General features: G+C 30.5%; 1 protein-coding gene across 1 annotated transcript; it reads right to left on the bottom strand.

Moving 5' to 3' along the window:
* On the bottom strand, nucleotides 1–26,864 carry LOC139529717 (DNA-binding protein RFX6-like). The gene is made up of 19 exons (XM_071325573.1): nucleotides 26,429–26,864; nucleotides 15,709–15,808; nucleotides 14,944–15,067; nucleotides 13,209–13,270; nucleotides 12,621–12,698; nucleotides 11,408–11,435; nucleotides 10,072–10,176; nucleotides 8,984–9,061; nucleotides 8,114–8,227; nucleotides 7,259–7,308; nucleotides 6,042–6,142; nucleotides 5,269–5,327; nucleotides 4,540–4,684; nucleotides 3,792–3,886; nucleotides 3,156–3,273; nucleotides 2,721–2,843; nucleotides 2,167–2,271; nucleotides 1,195–1,779; nucleotides 1–234 (listed from the first exon to the last, which is right to left on the bottom strand). The coding sequence occupies exons 1-19, from the start codon at nucleotides 26,652–26,654 to the stop codon at nucleotides 59–61; spliced, it is 2,472 nt and encodes an 823-aa protein (XP_071181674.1). The 5' UTR covers nucleotides 26,655–26,864; the 3' UTR covers nucleotides 1–58.
* Nucleotides 26,865–26,902: the final 38 nt, after the last annotated feature.

Genomic DNA, 26,902 nt, shown 5'->3' with positions numbered 1-26,902 from the left:
TAAGCAATAAATAATTTTATTTATAATTTGAGCAAATAAATTTCAGAAAAATTTTGTATCATCGAAAAGTTGCTGTTAAATATGGCTTTGTCATTGTAGAAAATGGCGTGCCTATAGTCCCTGAATACAGATCATCTTGGTAAAACAGCGACTCCTGGCGGCCATACTGTGGAGATGGTTGAGCTATATCCATAAACGTACTGTTGTAACCGTTCACAGATAAATGACCATTTACTGAAAAAATATAGGAAGCAAGGAATTAACAAATTTGTTAAAATCGGGAGCCAAAAAACAGGTTAAATCCACCATTTTTTCGTAAAATGTCCTGTACCAATTCAGGAAAGAGGCCATTGTTATATTATAGTTCGTTTCTGTGTGTGTTGCATGTTAGTGTTGTGTTTCTGTTGTGTTGTTGTTCTCCTCTTATAGTTGATGTGTTTCCATCAGTTTTAATTTTTTTCTCAATCGATTAATGAGTTTCGAAAAACGATATACTACTGTTGCCTTTATTTATATAAAAATTACCAAATAAGTTTACTTCTGAAAATCTCAATTTCAAAAGTGACAAAATAACCCAAACAACTGAAGTGTCACTGTTTTAATGATCATTTTATTTGTTGGGGACAACCTGGCAATCTTTAGGTGAATATGTGTTTTAGAAAGATATTTTGTTATTTGTTTTAGTTCAGACGTGTCAGTCTGTTTGTATGCGGAATGTCTAATTTTAGATTGTCGTATAATTTCCTTTTAATATTCATACAGTTTAAATATATTATTAAGTGGATCTCTATTGATAGATGGGTTAATACACATTGTATGAACACATTATTGGTGTACCGATTTTAGGAATTTTTATTTGTGTATTTACTGTATTTATTCTACATATCAAATGTTAGTTGAAGAGTGAGCTTTTTACTTGTATTTAACGGCGGATTTAATATTTTCTTATCATTATAATAACTGTATGTCTTTGGTAAAACTAAGGTTTTTTTCGGTAAATGTACCGGCGTATATCATGTTAAATTTTGCATATCCTCAATTTCTTATAACAGCCATAATAATGTATAGGAATAACATAAATGCTTAACATGCTCCATCTGTTCTTAATATATTTTTACAGATTTAAGTACCCGGATAACAATGGCATGATCATATGAACCTCATTGATTAATATTATTATTGACATGACTGTACCTTGATTATAATCATGATGACTTCTATAGTATGGTCGATGTGATTCTAATGTGGCTCTGTTCAGAACGTCCTGGTAAGCGGCACCCCTCAGAAAAGATCCTTTGTTCAGAGTTTCATACGGAGTTGTTAGTTTGTTATAACTATACGGTGTATAATGATCATGATAGGTATGTGGTCGACTGTCTGATGTCCAGTACGCACTTGGAGGCTGAGGCATGCTGGCACTAAATGGAATATGACTAAATGATTGTGAATGAGAGTCTGTGTACGGCTGCATTCTGGTCGCTGTTAGACTGCTTCCGGTTCCTATTATGTCATTGTAAGAGTTTAGTCCGTATTGAGATAAATAAGTAGGTCTGTCAAATGAAGCACTATTAAAGGGTGTATAATGTTTAAGTGGCGACAAAGACAGGGACGGATTCGTCACATTTCCTCGACAGGACTCCTCGGCGAATGATAAAGAACACGGATCACGAATACTTGACGGAACAGGTCTAGAAAACGCTGTTCCAGCCATTGGCATGTAATTGTTATTATTTGGCAAGATGTGTCTGTGTTCATCCTGGCCTCTAATGTCTGCTTCATCTAAAGTATAAAAAAAAAATGTATGTAAATATTAAAAGGATGATGATTTCTTTAACCTATAAATAATGTTCAAACGTATGTTTTTCAATGTCACTTTTGGTCATAAAGCTCTTCGTGTACATTCTTGGTTATAAAATGTTTTGGTTTGATCGTTCCTGATGATTTTCAAACCAGGAAGGCGCATTAGACATACCAAATTTTTATCCGTGCCACTTATGTCTGCTTCTTCTAAAGTATAAAAAATAAAATTTGTATGTAAATATCAAAAGGAAGTTTTCAAAAACCGATCGATTATTGCCATGGAGGTCTCTAGTAAAGAAAAGGACTGTCATGACTTGTTCGAGCTAAGAGGGAATTGGGTAACATTTATAACAAATAATTAAATACCTGTGCTTTCGTATTGTTCATCGCTATGTTTACGCTTTCTATTCTTCGGTGAATGTTGCAGCTTAGATGAAGGTGTTCTATGTTTGGCCTGTGTCTTTATTTCCTCTGAAAAATTAAAATGCTTAAACGTTACTGTTAAGTTTGTTGAAAATATTCAAGTTGGCGTCTATTCTATTAATGGCGTGCTCTGTGTAAAGCGTTCGGATGAAGATAATACGGTATTAATGGATCCATTGACTCACACACAAATAAAAAGATTGAAACGGTAATGGAAAGAATACCAAAAAAACATATACAACAAAATAAAACCTTTATGAAATAATATCTTATTCAAATATACCAAGATTTCCGTCATAATTTACAAAAATTTATTAAAAGCACTAAAAATATCTGCATTTGAAAATATATTTTGTAATTTATCAGTATGAAGATAATTGAATGTTGGTGTAGAAAAAAACAAAACCTTTACAAAAGACGCCTGTTCATCTTTGATGCCTTTATAATGCGATAAATGTACCCAGTAACTATACGATACATGCCACTATATTACACACCTGCATTCTTCATGATTCGTTTCAAATTTTTCTGGAGAACTTGATCTTTGGATTGTTGTTGTTGAGTTTCCATGACGAGGAAGACATACTCGTCAAACATCAAACGAATTAAATGGAAAGATCCTGTAAACAAATTATTGTTAGTAATGATACTTTAAAAATCAAATAATATTATTTTCGTGTATGCATAAGGGGGACATATCAATCACCTGCATACAGGTACGAAACAATATAAATGTTTGGCATATTGAACGTCAAAAGGTTCTTGCATTACGCTGCTTTGAGATTTCAAAAGCATCTTATTTAGACGAGTTTTATTCGCAACTCTGTTTGAATACAAATAATAGAAGTTCATCTCTTAGAGTATTATTTATGAATAAACTGTCCCCATGATGTAAACTCACAACTTATTTTAAATGTTTATAATACACTTACCAAAACTTGTAGCACTATGTAATGTCATATCTCTCATAAATAAAGAACTGAACACTGTCCACTGTAATAGAAACCTCGCTGCTTTTTCACGGAAAGTCAGTTTACTCGATTTACCTGCCTGAAAAATGGTTAAGCATTATTGTTTTGATTTTAAATTTTGCTTGTGTCAACGTAGCGCAAAAAAACGGACTAACTAAAATTTACAAAAAACAAATCCATTTCATTATTATTTAAATGTTTCAGTGGATGTAGATAATACATAATAACACTGTTCAACGACAAAGTTCCAAATTCCAATGTCGCCTCCTTTTCCTCGTGTGTGATATCTCAAAATGCGATGAATTTTATTTGTCGTTATGATCATGACGGTATTAGTAATGCAGAAGAAACTGCCTACTCTTTCGGAGCAACTAGAGTGTCGATGGTAATGCCAATATGAAAAAAATATATCTAATAAGCGATTCTAATTGAAATACACGTGTATGAATATTTGAATGCCTCAATTTTTATCTGTAACTCACGTGTATTAATGGCTGTACTCATCAACGTGAGTTGTAGAGATACATGTAGTGATGACTATCATACAATTGTCTATATAACATACATTTCTCGATAATCACATACACCCATTCTTACCTGTAAAACACATGTATCAATAATTGTATCCAGCCATTCTGTGTAACCTTCTATAGGGGCTTGTTTTGTAAGAAGATTCTGGAACTCATCAAAAACTACAAGGAAACATATCGTATTTTGAATTATTTGGTTTAAGGTAAAGAAATAACCAAGAGGAAATCATGGACTAAAGCTAGAAAGAACCATAACACGGATTAAAACACAAACAACCACAAAGACGGATAGCATTATATAAAGCACAACACACATAATAAATTCAGGTGACACGTACCTTTTGAGATATACCCCGGTTCTTTACGGGGTTAGCATTGTCTCTTCTTTTCTATATATTGTGTATTTTATGTTGTTTGTTAATTTTTCGTTTTACGTTTGTAGTCATAGACTTATCAGTTTTATCTTCGAGTAAAAATTTGCATTATATTAATTCACAGAAAACTGAAGACTAGGCAACATGAGGTTCTTTTGTGTTTAATAAAATATTTGTCATATTTAAAAAAAAAAATTGTAAAGTAAGAAACACATTTACTAATTTTGTTATTACATTTGATAAAATCTTATCATATATAGTATGTTACATTCAAGTACAAATGTTATTCTATAATTTTGATTTTTAATTCATATTTGATCTAGCCTTCCAACTGTATGATTCGAAATCATTTTATAAGTCTAAAGACAAAAAACGCAAAATTATAGGCCTGGTATTTATGACGAGTTTCTATGAAATTCATTAATTCTGTGTATGACTTACAGTCTTGTATTGATTCCCTGAATGTTTCGGTAGAATGTGGTTCTATAAATCCAGCTTGACAACATATCTCCAAAAAGTTTATTTCCGCTATATCTTCTATCATCTGGTTGGCCAAATCGTGATTCATCAAAACGCCCCTTGTTGTCTATGAAGAAAAGGTTGTTTTTGTTTGTTTTGCTAACACATTGATGCCAATATAATGGAATTTTACGAGACTTTAATACAAGTGAGAGATTTAGCTAAATCTAAAAGTAAGTTTAGCCCACCATTTTCTAAATAAGGAAATGACTTTACCAAGACAGGAATATGAAATTTGTTTCCCATCGTTTTGATGTGTTTGAGCTTTTGAGTTTTCTATTGATCATTAGATTAGAGAGTTTTCGTTTTGAATTTTCCATGGCGTTTTGTAGTTTTGTTATTCTAGTTTTTTCATAATAATCATCAATATATCTTTCAAAGTCAAAACAATGTCCATCTGATCAATTATTAAACATGAACTGATTTAGACTTATTGCAAATTATCATCTTTGAGTCTTTTGTGAGCTTTTATGTATCATCATTTTCAAATACTACTTTACAAATGTTTTCAATTATTTATCAACATCCAAATAAGGAGGAGAGTGTCTCAAGAAGAAGAAGTATGCCGCTCTATTCCCTCTCCTTCGGGTTGCTTGAAATTTTAAACCATGTTGGCAGTTACAGTTAATTAATCTGTCATAAAGTACATACTTGAGCTAACTGTATAAAAGATATTTGTCTTTTTATGCTTTGAATGAATCCTTTTGTAACTGAAAAAAATACCATTTCAAATAATCATAATCTTCATCGAAGTAAATTAACTGATTCTTAAAATATACAGTTAAAAGTTTGTAAAGCTGGCTGATCAAAACCAGATGTCCTTGTACGTAGTTTAGCTGTCTGGACCATTGATTGTTGAATGGCTGTCTATATGTTGACGTTGGGTTTTTTTTCTCTTTCTTTTAATGTTTGTTGTTTTACTGACTGTGATTTTATTATTCGTGTTATCCGTTTTGTGTATCTTGAAAGCAAATATAAAGGATTATTTTTATTTATTTAACTTACATAGTTATCCGATCAATTCCATGTACTTTATATTTTGTATGTATTCCAAGTAATTGCACAGTCTTCTGTTTTCTATGATGTGTTTTGTGTACTGTTGTTTGTCTCTTTTAGCCATGGCGTTGGGAGATGGTTTACTACTTTGAGTTTGAATGTCCCTCTGGTATCTTTTGCCTCTCATTTAAATCTTTCACGTGTTCTAATCTATCTTTCATTTTACCAGTTTTTCTTCTGGAACAGGTAATTTACATCTTTCAACTATTGTGCTTCATAAACTGTCATGCAAATTCCCTCATATTTCAGTTTAATATTTATCTGATCATTTTATAGTACTGTACAATTCGATATATAACTACAAATGATTTGTGCGAATCTTTTATGATATTTCACTGCATTTTTTATTCAATAATCTATAATTTTACCTTCTATCTTTTTATTGAGTAAATGTTCTGGTGAGTCCTCTAAAGCAATCTCTATCCAGTATGGCAATTTCTTCACAAACATTTTCAATTCTGCAGCTAAACTGAAATATGGTAAAATCATATATGTTTGAAAAGCAAAATTTGTAGAATTTTAGCCAAATTAATTCCTGTGCGTATTGGCCTTGTCTTTACTTTCGATAAAATACTTACCATATGTATAAATAATTGATCAACATATTTATCAGCAATCAAAAGGAGAGGCAAACTTTAATAGAACTGTATAAAAAAGCAATATTTAAAAAAGTTAAACAAAAGTCACTTTTCAAATGGCAAACTCATATATAACCTGAAACGAGTGACTTGGTATATGCATTTTCTTATGTAGAATGGGTTGATTTAACTTGATTCTATAGCTAGCTAAACCTCTAACTTGTATCACAATTCAATTTTATTGACAAAAAGGTGTGAGCAAAACAAATAAATATAAAAGGTATGAATGCCAAAAATTATGGCACAATCGGTAGGTATTACTCGATTTATTTCACTTGACTGGGCGGAGTTTGACAGATTCGCTCACAATAAACCAGTCCATCTATAGATAGGTCTTTTAGGATAAACTCATCAATGAAGTCCAGTCATTGTTTTGTAAATTCCTTTGATGACAGTGAAAGGTGATTAGAAATCAGTAATAATTATAACGGCAATCATTCTTATCACACACATCTTCAAATAGACTGTCCTTATTCAAATTAAAACATAAGCTCCGCCCGATCAGTTGAAATAACATTGATAATAATTCCCACAAAAGTACCAATAACAAGCAAACTTTAAAAAGTAGTCTAACACTCAAAACACTCTAACACTAGTTTTGTAAAACCAATAAATAGCAGTTGCCTTATTTTTTGTTGTATTATATATGTTTTTCAGTTGTAAGTTGCTAATACCCAAAGGCGAGGTTAATCTCTTATTTCTCGATTATTTTCTGTTTTGATTTATGTAAGTCTTTACGTTTTGCATAAAATTTATGAAGTGATATTTTCATTTTCTAATAAGCATCAGCTAAGTAGTCAGTGCTTTGAAAATAACATGATTTTCGCACGACTAACTTAAATTATACGTAAATAAATTTAAAAATTAGTATGACACTCAGGTTCCAAATGTTTGTAGAATTATTTTTCATTGATAGGTAGTGTATGACATTGCTACTTTAACCTTACCTTTCAGGTAAATCTTGGATGGTGGTAGGAATAAGAACGTCTATCATAACCTGTGAAAATTATATTAGATATTTTACAGTTACACTCCAAACAATACAATTCTTTAAATGAGTACCAAAAGACAAATAATATTATGTTCAAATAAAAATGGTATAATATAATATACAGTATGTCCACTTGAATTAAGAGACAATAGAACGAATTAAGAGACAATAGAAATTTACCAATAATCTTAACTCGGACATTAATTTTAAAAATATGATTCCCGTCACATAATTTCGTAGACTAGTATATTCAAGTGGGTATTATCGTTACTTTCCTGGACGATTTGATAGGTATTTTTTTTTACAATCAACATGAAGTTTGCATCATATTTAAATTTGCAGTTTTTATCTGATTCCTATGAAAAAGTGACCATGCCCAAGATATATCGAAAACAATCACAATGTTCTGCAGATCAATTAAATAAAAGATTGAATTTGACTTAACATGGTTTCAGAGAGACAGGTTAAAACTTCTCCTGATAATAGATATAAGTTCGTGCTTCACAGTTAAATTTGAAAATTAAATTCACTCCGTGTAGACGTGTCTATACCGAAGACTGTAATACCACTTTGATTGCAATGGTAATATCTATTTATCTAAGAAGTCTGATTGAAAACTGTATAAACCGATGTTCAGTAATACGAAAGACAACTTGCATTCCCGTAAGTATACTTAATTCGCTTCGCAAGTATTATATGCATCGTTGTGACGTTTATGATCTGAACAATGAGATGACTGGAGAAAATTGACTAATTAGTACAAAAACTAATATTAAAGGTTTCAAGTTTGGTTGCCTTTGTCAAATATTACCTTGTACAATATTGAATCGCATAACCCAATGATATCAGCGATCATACTAGCTTTTAAAATATCTAATAGATGCTCTGGCATTCCTTGCCAAAAATGTAATAAGAAGTTTTGTACCTGTAAATTAAAAAGTAAATAAAAAAGAGTAAGGCATAATATATCACGTTTTTGTCCAACAAAAATATAATGATGAAGAGGTATCTGAAGTTTGGAAATGCTCAAGATCAAAAATAACAAAACAATTAAATAAGATTTGTTATGCTACGTGCACTGTTTCGTCAAAATATCCGCCTTTGTAATCATTTCGAAGAAAACTAACCTAAGCAGTCTTCCTTCCATTTGTCATTTGTGGAAAAATTATGCTCAGTTAAGTAAACTAAATAATTCTAGAGAAGACATTACGTAATGTTGAATTAATCTGATTTTGCAGCGCCGTTGGAGAGTCTCATGTAGACGAAAAGACTGTACTGACGTACCAAATTGTAAACTTATTATCTTTGATGAGTTTATTTGTATATCTTTCTTATTCCTTTTTTTATTTTGTATCTGCACGTGTATTTGATATAGTTTGTTATGCATAGGTTCATTCAATGCTCTTCAACTTTGTACTTGTTTTGCTTTATAACAATTATAATCCTGGTAACTACAATCATCCCCGATATTTCTACCAAAATTATTGTCTAGTTATTAATACGTGAAACGATGAGCACAAAAATAACAATTATTACTAACAAATTGTTTTATATATATATCTGTAGATATTTCATTTTTTTCAAATAAGTAAAACGTTTAAAACTATCAGCAAGGTGATTTGAAGTAATAAACGAATCAGATTTTGATTTCAGCATATTTCAACTGACAAATTATACGAACCTCGTCAAAGTTAGCACTGATCACTGTGTCCAGAATTCTTTGACAATGCGTTCTATACATCAGGATAAAAGTGTACAGCTTCAAAATAAGGGGGACAACATTTCATAAAACCATTAACGTTTAAATTGTGCAGAAACATATCTGTGTTTATACTATACGCAATACTATATTGTTTTGGTTTCAGTGTTACCAGTAAAAGTAAATCCAGAGAATTACTTCAATGTACAGACTGTTATTTTTAATCGTTGTATTGATACATGCATAGGAACTTGTGTGTGTGTGTCATGATATGGCTTATGCTACGGAATTGCAATACAGAATACTGTGTGATGGAGTTAAAAATAGTTTCACATTTCAACGTAAACTGAAACAGTTTGTGAACATATGTAACAGAATATTTTCTATAAATATATTCATTTTCATTTTCTTTTTCAGAATGATTTTGTCTTTCGATTTTAACAAATATATTAACATAAAAACACTATTTGATGATAAAATGTTTTTCATATATTTAAATAAATTAAAAATAATCATTTATTTTTAATTATTTTTTTAACTGATTTTGATTTTGTGCTTTTTGTAAGTTATGTTTTTTTCTGTTTTTACACGCGTTCAAAACTTTTTTTTCGCATAATGTTAAAATCAAAATTGGAATTAGTCAGCGTTGTTTCTTTCATTGTCTAAATAGTATAAATCAAAATATGTCTTCTGGTGTAAGTATTTTCCGTTGGTGGCTGATCAAAATATTGCTCCAGTTTACTAGCTTATGTTTTCTTCGAGGTATGCGTATAATAACATCTTGTTTTGTTAAGTTACAAAATGTGTTTGTTACAAGGCGGTCATTCTAAATTCCAGTCATCTTTGGCAAATAAAGTTTAGAAATTGATGTTTCAATTTTTAGGGAAATGCTGAAATACAAATCATATTCTTATTTATTATTAATATTTGACTATTTTAATATTCAATTTTCAAAATGTCGGGCTCTTATGTCAATCTTTTTTTGATCATTCAATTGATGTTTTTGTCTGTTATGTTATCGTTTTCCACTTTATTATTTTGTAGGTTGCTTTCTTGTGATATTTAGCTACCTTGTCCCGATCGACGCCTTCTTCTAAGATAAGATTGCTAGCATCAGGAAACTCTGGTAGTAACGTCCCAGTTTTTGAACTTAAAGAGTATTTTCTGTTTGATCCCTGTTACCGAATTAAAAGAAAATAATAATAAATCGTTAGTATCAATTATATCTCAAATGTTAGTACATGTATCAAATGTCATTGCATGTTTCATAAACATTGTAATCAATTACGTATATACTTAATGCGTACATCCAAGATAAAAGATATATACTTTATTCGTGTGATTCAGATATAAAGGTAATGTAGCGATTTAATGTGTCAGTATAAAGTAAACTTCTTATAAATGTGTTGTGATATATTGTAACTATATTTGCTTTAATTGTTGACATCAGGATTAAAAATGTTATCAATCTAGCGATATCGAACAGAAAATGATAACATTCTTCAATCTCCTATACACAAATCATTTTCTTCGTTATCCAAGTACACCTTTCACATCTTAATGTGAATATTTATCAGCATCTTTGTAATTATAGGCAATATTCTATAGAGTAGCAGAGCTATTTAAAGAAAGGTGTCGTATCTCACGTGTGATTTGTTTGGTCATTTAATCTTATAATTTATCATCACAAACGGACACGTTACAGAATTGTTCAAACACGGAGATAACTCTCTCACTCAGGGATGCTTCATATCTTTGTGTACTGTCTTTGTTGTCAAGTTTAGAACACTTACTTCACGAGATAATTAGAAGGACTTGAAATTCCTTAAAATGTTTTAGGTTTGATATCAAGACGAATATATTTGTATATTACATTCCAATATATGACGCTTGCTGTGTAGCTATGTGGTCTTTTTGCAAGTACTCGAACATTTTCATCATCGATAAAGGCTAAAATTACTATACACACTTTCATCTGCATTTGTAATGCCAAGCAATTATTTCTTTACTTGAAATTTAAGTAAAATTTGCTATTAAGTACAAAATTCTGGTTTAACATGTGAATGACATTTGCTCATTTGGATTTTTTTATTCCATAGATTCTGGTTGCTCTTCGACTACTTTTTTTATTTTCATTTTTATATAGTTTGTGATGAAAGTAAAAAAAAAACAATGTATTTATCAATCACTAAATCAGATTCATGAAAACTTAATAGTTCAGGCTTATAAATGGTGTATTTTGCGCGATGAAATGATTCAAGAATTTTACCGAAATCTAACACAACCGTCTAGTATAAATCTAAGTCTATGTTCCATTAAGAGCCTTATTCGAGTAAAAAAAGCACAGAAGATCTTCTGCATATGAATTCACCTTAAAATAAACCATCACAATAAAAAGATTTTTACCTCTGTTTTGATCTTCACACCAGAAAATCTATGAAAGAAAAAATAAATTGTATTAATATCGAACATTTGTATGTTTAAATATCTTCTAATTGTGATAGCACTTCTTAAAAAGTATTGACTAAGATATAAAAAAACATATAAAGGAAGTATATGTGCTTACAAAACAAATACAACAAATCATCGATACAGTTAAATGGTTTATAAAGAAAACAACAACAAAAGCAACAGCCCATTCACAGCCAAAATATTGTTCGCGTGAATTTTTCGTGATCTTATTTGATGTGAATGTTACGTGAACAAACTTTGCCTGCTTAGGATAACAACATGGAACTATCTTTGATAGTTGATTAAACGAAAAACAACATAATTATGCAGTAATTGGGCTACAAAAGAAAAACAAATACATATTTAATGGCAATCCTTAAACTATAAACGATTCAAAACCATTTTGCATTTTTGTAGGGTTTCATAATATATTTTACATTTAACTGATATTACAGAGGGTATATAGAATACACCACCTGCACAATATGTTGACAAAGATAAACCCACTTAAAAGCAATTTAAACCAATTTCTACTTATTCAAATTCAGATTAAACGGACAAGTTGTCAGAACTGTCGATAAGGGGACACGACTTCTTATTGATTTCTGACTAATTAGTAAATTTATTTTTCTTGTTTATGGTGTGTTTAGTGCAATCTGTCAACTAAAGACAGGCGATAACCGACCATAGTAAGCATACAAGCACTCGGTTATTATTGACTTGTGTTGAAAGCTTTTAACCTAGACTCTTGTGTGTCCAGATAGGAGAAATAATTTCGATAATATGAAGTTTTAGAGTGTTGGTTAAACACAGCCAGGTGTGAATTTGTAGGGGAACATTTAAGTTACAATAAAATGCGTGGTATTATCTATTATGTGTTTTGGTGTGTTCATTTTACATTTTTCTAGCCTGATAGAAAGACTCTTACATAGTTTTGTGAGATTATATTGTGTTGTCACCAGCAATAATCACCTTTACAGTAACACATACCACAACCAAATACTTAAAACGTTCAAGTTTGTTTTTATTAAAAAAAAAACAGAAAGCCTAGTTTTATTTGTGTGTTAAAATTAATTACCATAAACTAAAATTTATTTCAATTGATTTTTTTGTTAAATCTTGGAAGATAATTTATTTCTTTATATAACTGTTTGTCTCTCTAACATACCTTGTCAATCCTTTCCCTGCATACACAGAATGGTAATATATTGAGGTCTCCTTAATACCAATGCCATAGTAATGATACCTGGAATAAAATATGGATATTCAAGTGTCTAACCATTGTAATAATCTATGGTGCGAACAATGATACCATTTCATAGTTATGATACCATACAGTAATGAAACATGGAATAATCTATGGGGTTAACACTGATACCAATACCATAGTAATGATACCTGGCATTATATATGGACAGTCAAGTGTGTTAACATTTTAATAGCATTGATACTTTGAATAATCTATGGAGTGAACTATAATACCAATGCCATAGTAACGATACCTTGAATCATATATGGACAGTATATAATTTCAATCATTAGAAGTAAAAGAGAGGAGAAGATACAGTCGATATAAACTGACATAGTCATTGTCATGGCAAACAAACAACGACGAAAATCAAACAACAGTACACTAAATACAACAAAGATAATTAAAGACTGAGCTATCATTCATAAACAATTTAACTTTTACATGATACAATATATTAATTTGAATTTTGAAATACAATTCGTTTTCCAAATCTATAATACTCACTTAGATTGTCCACGAGTACCTAGACGCCTTGTTGTCAGCTTCGGAAACTTCTGGCGGATGAGCTGTAAACAAAATCACAAAAATAATGTACTCGGAGAAAAATCAAATCGGAAAGTCCCTAATCACATGGCAAAATCAAATGAAAAAACACATGAAAAACGAAAGGACAAGAACTGTCAAATTCCTGACTTGGTACAGGCATTTTCAAATGTAGAAAATGGTTGATTAAACAGTCTCGGTCATCAAACAGAAAACATCAACACGATCTCCTGCTGTGTATTATTTTTTCCTTTTTTTTTTATTAGGATTGGGTTTTTTGTCTGAATTTAAATTGACACTAGTATTTGATTTACATTTGAATCATTTTAGACAGTTCAAAGAAAACTCGTCTCTTTGAGACAAATACAAATAAGGACATTGACCTATTTTTTTTTAAACTTTTATGCAATAAAAATGAGGTATTCAAAATAACGTTACGATATAAAAGTAATATGTTGAAGGATATCCATCGGCATATATAATGAATTTTCGTTAACAAAATACACATACTAGTACTGAGTAACAATAATAATAAAAATAATTAATATTGTTTTGAAATCTAACTGGGCTACATTCGTGTGAATTTAAAACATTTATTCCTTCTCAAACAATTCATATGAAGCATTTTTTTTTCCTTTTTATACACTGATTATTGGAAAAAAATCTTGAAAATTTATTTTAAAATTCATTAACAATTGAAATAGTGATTTATGAATTTCGTATTTTCAATAAATACGTGTATTACAGTCGTATTAAAATTATGAACATCAAATCACAATATAATAAAAGCAGGTATGATCTTTCATTAAAACAAAATAAATATGTTGTCATTTCTACTAAATTTTCAAAAATCTTGTTAAAAGTTAAATCACAACAATACTGAACTCCAAGGAAAATTCAAATAATACAAACGGCAAAATTAAAAGCTCAAATACACCAAACGAATGGACAACAACTGTCATATTTCTGACTTGTTACAGGTATATTTTTATGCAGAAAATATGTTTTATGACTAGCTTAATCTCTCACTTGTATGGCAGTGCATCAAATGTAATTTTATGGCCAACGATGTGTGAACAAAACAAATAGACATAATTGGTAAAAATGTCAAGAATAGGGGAACAACAGTCACCACTATGTTATAATCTGAATCACTATAAAAATAAACAAATATAGGAAGAAGCACAAAAAGGCATATAGACAAAGAACAGGAGAAACCCCTTAAGACAAGAATTCAAATTTAACATGGCACAAAAACACAATGACGGGATTTTTAAGTACAGAACCACGTCATATGTAACAAAGAAACAACAAAACCATATAGACAAAGCATTTAAGCCAAAAATGAAAGACAAGAATATAAAAATTTAAAACAATACAGAATCACGTTATACGGATATGATAATAAGTGGAAATAAGAAACTGTGCATTCTCAAAACGTTAAAGTCGTTTTAAAATTAGGCATTTAGATATATTCTGTTATAACCAACTCGGCATGATAGGTTTTTGCATGACCTATAAACTTATGATTTCAATCTTCTAAAGACATAACATTTCTAGCAGATATGTATAGGCTTCTGTGCTAAATATCATGCGACATTGGGGATTATAACTGGTCTGTTTAGAGTAGGGCTAATGTGTCTGATAAGGACTGACTTTCTGATGTTTAATTTATATTTTTCCTGTACATACATACCTTTCCAAATGTGGCTGCTCCGGCGGGAGTAAATTTCACTTTCTTACAGAAGTCGAGATAATGTGTATACAGTACACACCGAGGTAAACATACACCCTCGGCTCGTTCATAATTATCTGTTAACCTGCAAACAGTTTAAAAAGTTAATGAGCTAGTATGGTCAACTATATATATATTTCTCAAGCAAAAGACCAAATTATCAAACCTCAAAAATATTTATAAAAATTCAGTCTGTATAATATTAAAAATAATGTACACATTTTTTAAACATCCATAAATTTTCATTGCTAAACGTTTCTCCTGCAAACCATTTCGGTTAAATGTGAGTCTATGGGAGCAACATTCTGACTTTAACAGTGCTTAATGAAAAAAGACAATAAAATCTTTAGGGAAGGCTGTTTTTGAGGCGAAAAAGTAGGGAAAGTAGGGTTACTGGAACCACACATATATTTTTATTTGGCCTAAGAATATGAAACGCTAGTATTGCAAATTTTTGGAAACGATTGAAAACTTTTCGTAAAAGACTCTTCATAAATATATACAACACAGAGAATGGTTCCTACCTATTTTACTGTACGGGGTCCTGCAATTGTTAGTTAATGGTTAGTTTACATCATTATCTGACGTGATCATGAAAAGTGACTATTTTCAACACCGTCTTACAACAAAGAAGTCCTAGATTGAAATTCCAGTGCGATTACATCATAAAGGGGGAAAAGCATATTTAATAAGTAGACAGTTAAAAAAATAGGGAAACTGACATACCATTTGAGAGTTGATGCCACCTGCGACTGTTTTTGTGTGGTCTGTTCAGAGGTAGCGTTATCACATTCCTTTATATCGTCTTTAGAACAATTTTCCCATTCTGAAAAAAAAATGATATAATTTAATCGTGAACAAATTACTAAATTAAAAAAGAAGAGACTCGTGAGTCGGGACACTCGCAAATCGAAAGTACAATATAAAAACAACACCATCATGACATGCGAAACTTCTGATTTATTATAGTTCGAAAACTGAGGTTAATTGAAATAATTCGCTACTTTTCTGCATTGGCTAGAGGTATAGGGGGAGGGTTGAGATATCACAAACATGTTTAACCTCGCCGCATTTTTGCGCCTGTCCCAAGTCAGGAGCCTCTGGCCTTTGTTAGTCTTGTATTATTTTAACTTTTAGTTTCTTGTGTACAATTTGGAGTTTAGTATGGTGTTCATTATCACTGAACCAGTATATATTTGTTTAGGGGCCAGCTGAAGGACGCCTCCGGGTGCGAGAATTTCTCGTTGCATTGAAGACCTGTTGGCGACCTTCTGCCTGCTCTATGGTCGGGTTGTTGTCTCTTTGACACATTCCCCATTTCCATTCTCAATTTTAATACAATGCAAAATATTTTATTAAAACTCAAAAAAATGATACGAGAAGACATATCCTATACATGACAACAGTATAATTCCAACCATTTGGAGAAAAGCCATTATCATCAGATCTCCGAGTAAAATCAATTTAACCAAAGTCGACCGCTCACATTTAGCACAATTCAGATGTGAAATATTACCTCTGAGGATAGAAATCGGACTATATATTGGTGAACGACCATAAGACAGACTCTTTTTTGCCCTGTAAACATGACTGAAACTGAAACACATTTTTTACTACACTGTACATTATTTTCTAGTATACGAGAACATGAGTGTGGTGAACTTTTATTACGTACTTTGTTTTCATCTATGGACAATAATGAAAAAAAAATATATTTTTAGTTATTAGTCGTACTCGAAAACAAGCCTTCAACAATGATCAAAATTTAATAATTATATAAACCATACTATGATGATAGTTTGGTGGTAAAATACACTGAGAAATATAGCAGGACATAATTATACTAGTTTTAACATTTTACCCAAGAATACATTTGTGACATATAAAGATAGAATAAGAGTTTTTATTTTATATAGTACTTAACAGGAAAAATTATCAAAGCCGTTTATATCAATTTCCTGTTTGAATCATAAAATATTAAAAGCCATAAATAGCTGATTCCAGTTTTCCTGAGTCATGTTTGTCTTGTTACTAAGTTTGTTGCTGTATGTTTACATCTATGGTTCTTTATTTCCTTATTATCATGGCCTTTCCTTCATATTAATTGTTTTGTATCTTTATTATATGTGTTATTATTGCATAGCAATATAATATTTCCCACAGAAAGTAAACAAAAGTTAGCGTGCAATAAATTCTAATATTGCACTAGTACAATAAATCTTCAAAATTCATGACGTCATCAACGACAAAATCTTAGTTTAAACAATTTTTGACTTTCAAATATTATATTGCTATACAATAACCCTATATTATTATTAAAATAAAATCATTCCAATACTGTAATATATATTAGAGATATGAATGGAATTCAATAGTTTTTCCAATGAATTATAGGAGAATAAATAGCGAACCTAGCCCTTCTTTAAAGAAAAATTACCCAAAAATGAGGAAGTCCAATATAGTCCAACTATGATTGTTTCCGATTTATATTTTTTACGATAAATAAATTAATAAATAATTTGTTTATTAAATAGTCACATATTGAATGCACTAAAAAATAATTCATACATAATAAACATACATAATAGAACAACCAATATCCATCCAAAAACTGACGAGACACTAATTACAATTAACCATGTCATGCTTACTACGGAATTAATATCGATTTTTCGAAGTATTAAAATACAGTCGAAAGAAAATAAGAGGTTCTGGACATTGGGGTGTAACCGACTGTGCGAGGGATGTAAAGCTAATCGAAGACTTTAAAAACTTCCATCAGGGGGGGGGGGGGGGGGGTTGAAGTCTTTCAAATCAGAATTCTTTAATTTCTATGTCATTTTTCTTTTTCTTTATACATTGCATCCCTTATTTTCTATTGTTAAAATTCTAGCACCACACTATTTTTTTTATTCTGAACGGTTTTGTATCATTTGTTATAACTTTTCAAGACTCTCCCATAACAAGCGGGAATTAATAAGTTAAATAAAATATGAGATAGTGAGGATAAACAGAACTAATGAATGTTTGTTAAAAAATTATAGTAAAAATAATTTCAAATTTTCCGCCCACATGTTATTGGAATTTGAATGTCCACATTTTAGTTGTAAACTGATGTTGAGTTTTATTTTCTTACTGATTTTTAATAAGTTTTTTGAGGAGAAAAATGAAAATGTACATATAAATCTTAGTTTTAGATTGTCTGAAGAAAGAAGTGTAGTTTTAGTCATGATTGTGTGAAGAAATAAGTGTAGTTTTAGTCATGATTGTGTGAAGAAAGAAGTGTAGTTTTAGTCATGATTGTGTGAAGAAAGAAGTGTAGTTTTTAGAGAGAAAAAAAAGAATCAATTTCATCGCAGAAATATCATTATTCTATATAAGTTATTTCTATGGAAAAGAAAAGAATATATGTCATTCGTTTCGAAGGATAGGAACATATTAGAAAATCTTATTATACTAAACTTAAACAAATTTTGAAGACCATCATACATTTAGTTCTATCGAATCCTGTTCGTATCTATTCAAAATTCAATGTATACTCCTTCCAACTAGAGACCACGACAGACATAACATCTACATGTACAGATCGGCATAATAATAATTTGTGAAATTAAACTATTTTTTTAAATATTTTGAGATGCAAGAACTGGCACTTATCCTACCTTCGACTCTCGTCAGCAATCTTTAGTTTTGGAGAAAAAAAGTTGTATACAAAACGCATGTTAAAACAATAAATAATGTATTAATAAGTTACTGTAATGAATACATTTTAAACGTCGCACATGTTGGTCTTCTATTATCATTTTTTTCTAATTGATCATTGTATTATTACCCAGATATATTATTTTTATTATTATTATATTATTATTATTAATACATGTTTTATTATAATTTTAGTATCAAGATAAGTAGTAGTAGTACGATTATTTGGTTTATATTTTTTTTCCTTTAATTTCTTGTTTATTGTAAAAAAAAAATTCAATTCAACAATTGTCATGACCATGGAGGATCATCATGTATTATAGTAATAAAATTGAGAATGGGAATGGGGAATATGTCAAAGAGACAACAACCCAACCATAGAGCAGACAACCGCCGAAGGCCACCAATGGGTCTTCTTCACACAGCGAGAAAATCACGTTCCGGAGGCGTGCTTCAGCTAGCCCCTAATCAAAGGTATTGCATATGATATATCTTTACCAAATTTTCTTTCAACTTAATACAAGTGGACATACAAGTACAAATGCTAAACTAGATAAAAAGAAATGATATTAATAGCAAATGTTCACTGTTTATACAAAACTAACACTAAACGACAGAAAAGTGTTATATTTATATATATAGCATTGAATCAAATTCCGTAATTCAAAACAATATGTGTTCTTATTTATTTAAATATATCTATGCTTCATCCGCATATAGAGAATAGCAGCTATTGCTAAACAAAAATCCCGTTGATTGAAAGAAGCGATATGCACCTGTATTAAAAAGTGGAATATGATTTATCAAATTTGATTTTTACATGTATGATTGGAATAAGACTCGTTTTTCTGCATTTACTTTTATCATGAATGCCAAAACTTAAACATTTGATACGCCTTCAACACAAAGTAATTAATCACATCTCATTTCTTTCATTTCTGTAAATTTGCTAATGTTTCAAATATTCAAATAATCAAAGCCCTACTTTTTTTCTACCCGCAGGTATAATTCCTTAGCCGTTTTAAGCAACTGTTTACTTCGAGCGACACTGACTAGTCATCTACAGACGATACCGGTTTTGTTAAAGTATGATATATGCATTCTGAATTATAAAATTATCCAAAAGTTCGCTATTCGTTACGTATCTCAAATTATAATAAAAAATTGTAAAATGAAAATGCTCATAAATCTTTAAAAAAAAATCGCACAAAATGGTGATCTTATAACAAAATGCAAACCTACATGTATATTCAGATACGGGAAAATAGAAATGCAATTGCCGTTAATAGTGAAATGAAAATACTTCGAAGAATGTGCTCCAACATTTCTTGTTATATATGTAGAAATAAATAAGAAAAAAATCTACAGCTAATGGGCGATATCTTTTTGCGCCAAAAATAAACTCATTTGCGCCATAACTTGTTTACGCCAATACTATTTTTGCGCCACTTAATTTCAAAAACTATTGGTATCATTTGCGCCAATAAAATAATCATCTAATTGCGCCAATTCTGTTAATTTATTTTCAGTTATATATAATATATATTGTTACTAATACACACAAAAAAACACAATGTGAAAATCTGTTTTGTCTAGTATTTCATAATGTATGATATTTTTTTAAAGACGCTTATTAAAGTCATAAGAAACCTCAAATTGGAAAAAAAATTGAAATGTTTTTTTATAACTAAATGGATAGTTTTCATTATAAAACATATGTACATATACTTTTTTTCTGAAGAAAATTCTTTAATTTGTTCATATTGAGAAGAAGTTTACTTTATTTGAATTGCTTCCAGGAAGCAATTCGCCGATATATTTTCCGTATGCAAAGTGACCACAGCGTGACCATCTCGTAAAAATCCGGTGATCACTATACGCATGGATGTGTCCTTAAAATAAACTATAATCTGATTGTACATGTTAAACACGTGCTTAATATCCACGTTTAATTGTTGATTGTTAACTATAAGGTGACAATCGGTGATTTGTGACGGTTTTTGTTCACGAACTGTACAGTGATTATTTAAAAACGCACAACAAAGGCGACACATTTGATGGAACGAACAATACAGTAAGAGAAAACCTTTTAAGTATGATATTGCGTTTATTTTAAGTTCCAGGGAACATTTGAAGGCACGTAGTAATTCAGCGTTTAGTTATTTATTATTGCTTAAGGTATTTTAAAATACTCAAAGGTATATGCACGAAAAGATATTCGGCATTGTTTATCTCATAAAATGTATTAAATTGCACCATGTCTATGCGTTTTGCATCTATCAGTTTTATCAACGTTCTATGCAATATCTAAAACTTACAGCAACTGTATAATTGAATAAATAAACTAACATGCACATTGACATATTTATATACACTCAAATAAGTTCTACAGAGCCATTCGAAATTGTTGTCATCCCAAATGTTGTCCTGATTATCGCTTCGAACGCGTCAACGTCCGGATTCATTTGTATCGGGGTTATACGGGGTTATAAGGTGTTAATCGGGTTAACTTCGGCTTCTAAACACGACATTTAAGTAGCTGTCATATTTTCACTTCATAACAGACAGAGAGAGAAAAAAGTTGGCGATTATACAATATGTTTGCGTAAAAAATGACAAAATCATGCACAGAAGTCTAAGTTTATGATATATACATGCATTGGTTCAAGAATTGGATAAACTTATTTATTTCACCGGTCACTCGTTTCTTATCACTTTAAGTATATTTATTTATTTAGACAAGTCTGTCTTCAGTTATTTTTTATGTTTTCCCTGATGTGTAATGTTGTAACATTTAAGTTTGGTTAACATCGGAATTTAACGGAAAAAAATAGTAACTGTATTTCTATATTATATTTCATCAGAAACGAGAACCCTAACAATAACCAATAAACGGACAAACCTTTGACAATCATTCTTTTTTGTGTACCAAGTTGATTTTAATACAACCAGATTACAGTCGACTATAAAAGATCCCGACATGAAAAATATGAAGTCTCCTAACTTAGGACAAGCCCATACAGAATGTGAAGGAGGTAAAACTATTAGCCTGAGTGAGCGAGCTACCGCCCCCCCCCCCCTCCCCCCCCCCCCCCCCCCCAACCTGAAATAGTGGTGTTTTAGCACATCATAAGAACAAACTGTAAAATTAATTAGCAATTGAATAAACTCAATCGGTCTACACGAGACAAAAAAAAACTAACATAAAACAATATATACAAAAGGCACCGAAATGAGATAAAAATCTAGTTCAAAGCCAATAACAACTATTAAACAAATCATTCTCCAAGACTTACGTATCAATAAGTACACATCCAAGGGATTTAGTGAAAGGAAATATTTCGCAATGCCAAAATATAAGTACATTGTAAGAAGTATCGACGGTATGAAAGTTGATGAGTAATATAACTATCGTACATATTACATATATGTCAATATAAACAAAGTTAGGATTTAATGTTTCAAAATCAAAATCAAAAATCAATGTTAGCACCCCTGTATTTACATTTTTGGTACATTTCTTATTTCAAAACAAATTGAAAGATGAATGGTTACGACAAGAGTCAAATCCAAAACTACCCAGACTACACAATTTAGTATTGAACTGTTAACATTTTGAAACCCCTTTAGCCAAGCTTCTTTGTGTCATTATTTGATGTTAGCTTGGTCTTTCAATATAATATATAAAAAGCTTATAATTATATCATTTTCAATATATAAAAAATCTTCGCTGGATCATCTTTTTGTTATTGATAGATTTCGTTGTTATGGTTACAAATCCACCGGAAATCAATATTGTATTGTCGTCTGCTGATATCATAGCAACACCATGGTGATAAGGGAACGTGCAGTTTATGATGTGTATTTGATTAACCGTAACAGTTAATATGAGATCATAAGTATTATATTAAATCTACCCTTGATACACAATACAGATAAGTATTGATCTTCTGTTTCCTGGGTCAAATCGCCAAAATATTAATTTTAAGACATATAAAATCTTGCGTCTTCTTTCCTTCCCTATACCAAAAGGAGAGAATTTAATTAAAAGTTATGAAATACCGCCTCTAAACAAAAACTTTCATTAATTTTTTTTATATTTCTGCTTGTTTTAGTTTTAGTTTTTTTTAAGGAGGCCTGTATACTTTTTGAACGGGGGTTTTATTGCACGGTTTTTTTTAACGGTCTAAGGGTAAAATTTGACGATAATAATGGAAAAAAACCATCTTTTTATTTGCACGTTATGCATCATGTGTAACAACTCACAAACTAGTACGACACCGTACTAAGTGTAAACTCACAAACTGGTACCTGAGAAACTGGTACGCCACTATAGCGAGTGTTAATATACATATAGACAGAAAGCATGACTCACAGCAAGTCGTCCATATCTTAATCCCCCAAAATACAATTATAAGCACTAAATATTGATTTCAAAATATAGTTTGAAATTAATTCCAAATAGATTTTAGGTAAATTAATGAATCTAATTACAGTTAAGGAAACACGTAATTCGTTAAAAAAAAAATTACGGAAACATTATTAGAAATACAGTTAGATTTCTGTCTAAATGACTGCATAGTTTCGGACTTATCCACGTGTACGGGCCCGGATCTGTTCTAATTGGTAGCAAATAATGTTGACAACCAGCAGAAAAATCAGAAAAACCGCTCAAATTTGCCTTCAATCTTGAATGATGATTTATATTGAGATTTACTTTGACAATGTTTACCAATCTGCGAATTTGAACATTTGCCCATCTCTTTAAAAAAATGTCTCGAATTTGAATTAAAGTTAAAAATGATAAACTTTAAGGATGAAAGTGTAATTTTTACTTAATTTAATTAAACTGAAAATATTTAACCGTTACTTTTAAGTATATTTACTTATCCTCTATAATTTGAAAAATAAACTGATAGTTCATACTATCACCTTACAAAATCATTATCTTACAAGTTAAGTGCTGTTGAAGTTTTTGTCAACATTCAGTCGTCCAGTCGTCCGGAATCATACAAATATTGCAGGAAATGTATTGCCTACCCCGAATCGTATTTAAATGTATTTAGTAATAAATTTTCTCGTTTCTTTCTCCTGTTTTTGTCGCTTTTCAATTTAAAGCGTTTGCTCAAGTTATCACACATTTTTGGTAAGTTTAGACTAATAAGATCGTTGGCTGATTTATTTGTAGTACACCTCTTACTCCAGATTTCCTTTAGTGTTATGGACAATTGATAACTAAACTTCATACAGATGATGATCCAACCACTATATAATCTCAGTTAACAATCCAAATGTTTCTAAATATATTTCATTTATAATAGTTGAGCCATACAAGTCAAGGGCGGTAGCAGCCATTTATAAAAGGGGGTCCAAACCCAGGATAAGGGATGGTTTCGATGTCCCCATTCAGATATAGTGGCGGACACCCCCACCACTGGATCCACCATTTCATGATGAAGAGTAAGTATACAATTTCACCTACTACACAATAACTGATCAAGGGTTGAGTCCTAACTTTGACTTTATGTCAATGAAAAGTTTTGAAAATTCCTTAAAATAATTAATTGTGACTTGACATACGTTGTATTTTAAGTTATTAAATTCAGATACAACAACAAAATATCGTATATATAAACACGAATATGTGGTACGATTGCCAATGAAACAACTCTCTTCAAGAGACCAAATGACACAAAAAAAACCAACAGATACACCGTACGGCAATCGACAATGAGCAAAGTCCATACCGCATAGCCAGCTATAAAAGGCACATACATTTGTAACTCACAAATGTAAAACAATTCAAACGAGTTCTTTTTTATATAATATTTTCTTCCCTTAGTTACCTACTTTTTAACCCCAAACATACACAACAATTAAAATATTTTTTATGTGTCCTTTTTTAGAACATCGACTCCACCATTAGATTAGTTTAACATGTCCTGACGCTAGCATTAACGGTTAATATTACTTTCCTTTTTTTCTATTTTTGATTTGCATATTTAATAGTGATGAAAAGAAAAGGAGTGTATGTCAATACTTTAGTTTCCCATGTAAAGACGAGTTTCCTTAAAGATCAGCAACATATTCACATGTAGCAATGTACAAAGCAGAAAATAATGAAACAAGATAAGACAAATTTACAAATTATACTTCAAACTACAACGCACCGCAACGTTCTTAAAGAAAAATATTATTGGTATAAGACTCACGAAATTTAATACAAAATACAACTGTTATTAATTGATGAAAACAATATGAAACTTATAATTCTAATAACATACGTAGTAATATTATTTAAAAACATTGTAAGAGGTGATAATGAAATAAAATGTCTTGTCTACAGAATAACTATTTGCGCTTTTTCAAATTGACATTACAATAAGAATTTTGAAAATAAACATAATAATCGAATATTCAAAAGATTAGTTCAAAGTTCACAAAGCCTTTAAAGATATTTTCTTCTCTACATTTTATATTTTTAGTTTAAACAAAATATTCAGTATTTATAAAATATTTCAATTTCAGACACAGGTTTTATTTTATGACTAATACAGTCCTTAAAATAGATAACAGGGGACATATAATTCTTAAATAAATATTTAGTGGTCAGAAAATCTGTTAATTTCAACATTTCTGATAACACGTATGAAATATTTTGATAATATGCGGTGTCAAATATCTTTCAATTTTCCTGCTGGGATGGTTAAGTTTTAAAACAAGAAATATTTTTGTTATAGAGATATTTTCGGTGTACTTAAAAGTTCCAAACTTCAATTAACCTGGTATCTTATATTTTTATACATTTTGGTATAAATTATTTCTAACAATTAAATAAAGTATTTCCTGGCCGCGTTATTGGTAGGTTATATCCACCCCCAATTTAGCATTTCAAATTCATTTTTATATATCATGTATTACGGACTACAGAAAAAATAACGGCTTGTAGACAAAACATATCTCATTTTGATCGTTAAATGGTTTTATATAGGGCCTTATTAAGAAACTGTAGTGTTTCAGCAGCAATTTGCAGCTAATGTTTGTCGACGGTTCATGCCTGTCGTATTTGCCTTATTTGTTATAATTAATAGATTTATTTAAGCCGCATGTTTTTTTCGTTTGACTTGTTTCGTATTTTTTTGCCAAGGCCTTCCGTTGTTGACATTTAATTGCTTACATCCACGTCCTTTGAACTCTGGTGGATAATTGTTTCATTGGCATTCATACCACATTTCCTTATTTTTGTATTTAGAGTCAGGGTTTGCACGAGAAAATCTCGTGCAATTCAGATATATGAAATTCCACTATTTTTGTCATATATAATTTACTTGACTCTTAACTGCACACAAACCAATTGACTCCGTCTCTCATAGATAAAAAATATATATGTAATATTCAAATCATTATTTGAATATTATCTACAATTTATACCCATGTCTAATAATAACGATGAGAACGTTATTATTATTATATATTTATTATTGCATGATATTGAATTGTAATTATTTTTTTTCAATTCAATAATTTTATTAAAAATAACAACAGTTTGTGTTTTAGAAAATAAAAACCACACTTTATAAATCCCATCTATCCGAAGCGCTTTTCTGGATTTACCTTCATCAGGAAGCCAATTAATGAATAAGAACCAAAAACAGTTGACGAACTGTATGACCAAAAAGGACCTTAATATATTAACCAAATAAATAAATTGATTGTTTTTGGTAAGTAATTTTAAACCCATTACCTTTTTCTCGGGTGTCCATTTTATTTTGAATATTTTCATTGCCGTCTACATTATTTCCAGAGCGTAACAAATGCTCATTATTTTGATGCGGCGGCACGTAACTCCGGTCCTCTCGATTAGTCCACAAATTTGGCTGAACAAATGGGTATCCACTGGATAACGGTCCATGTAAATCATAATGGTTTTCTGACATAATGGGTGCAAACTGAACACCAACTGGATCCATAGTTTCCTCAGAATTTATTAAAACATCACAACAAACAATATAACTTTATCGGTATATGTTGTTTTATTATTTTTGCACCTATCTCTACGTCATCACACTGCGTCTGTACCTACTTCAACGTGGAATATTTTCTATGATTAGGCGCGTGAAGTGGAATACAAACAATCTAGAAAATACCCTTGTTTTCTGTTTTAATGATATACAATATGTGTGCATACCCAAGATATAAACGTAAATTCAAAATAAAC

This window comes from Mytilus edulis, chromosome 7 (assembly GCF_963676685.1).
Source record: "Mytilus edulis chromosome 7, xbMytEdul2.2, whole genome shotgun sequence".
NCBI classification, from domain to species: domain Eukaryota; kingdom Metazoa; phylum Mollusca; class Bivalvia; order Mytilida; family Mytilidae; genus Mytilus; species Mytilus edulis.
The sequence above is the reverse complement of the archived record's forward strand: the minus strand, read 5'-3'. Positions and strand labels throughout refer to the sequence as shown.

Coding starts and splice junctions, on each gene's coding strand:
- LOC139529717 (XM_071325573.1), bottom strand. CDS start 26,654: ATGGATCCAGTTGGTGTTCAGTTTGCACCCATTATGTCAGAAAACCAT. Junction 15,809..26,428: donor AATGGACACCCGAGAAAAAG/GTAATGGGTTTA, acceptor TTTTTTTTTCAG/AATGGGAAAATTGTTCTAAA. Junction 1,780..2,166: donor TGAACAATACGAAAGCACAG/GTATTTAATTAT, acceptor TTTATACTTTAG/ATGAAGCAGACATTAGAGGC.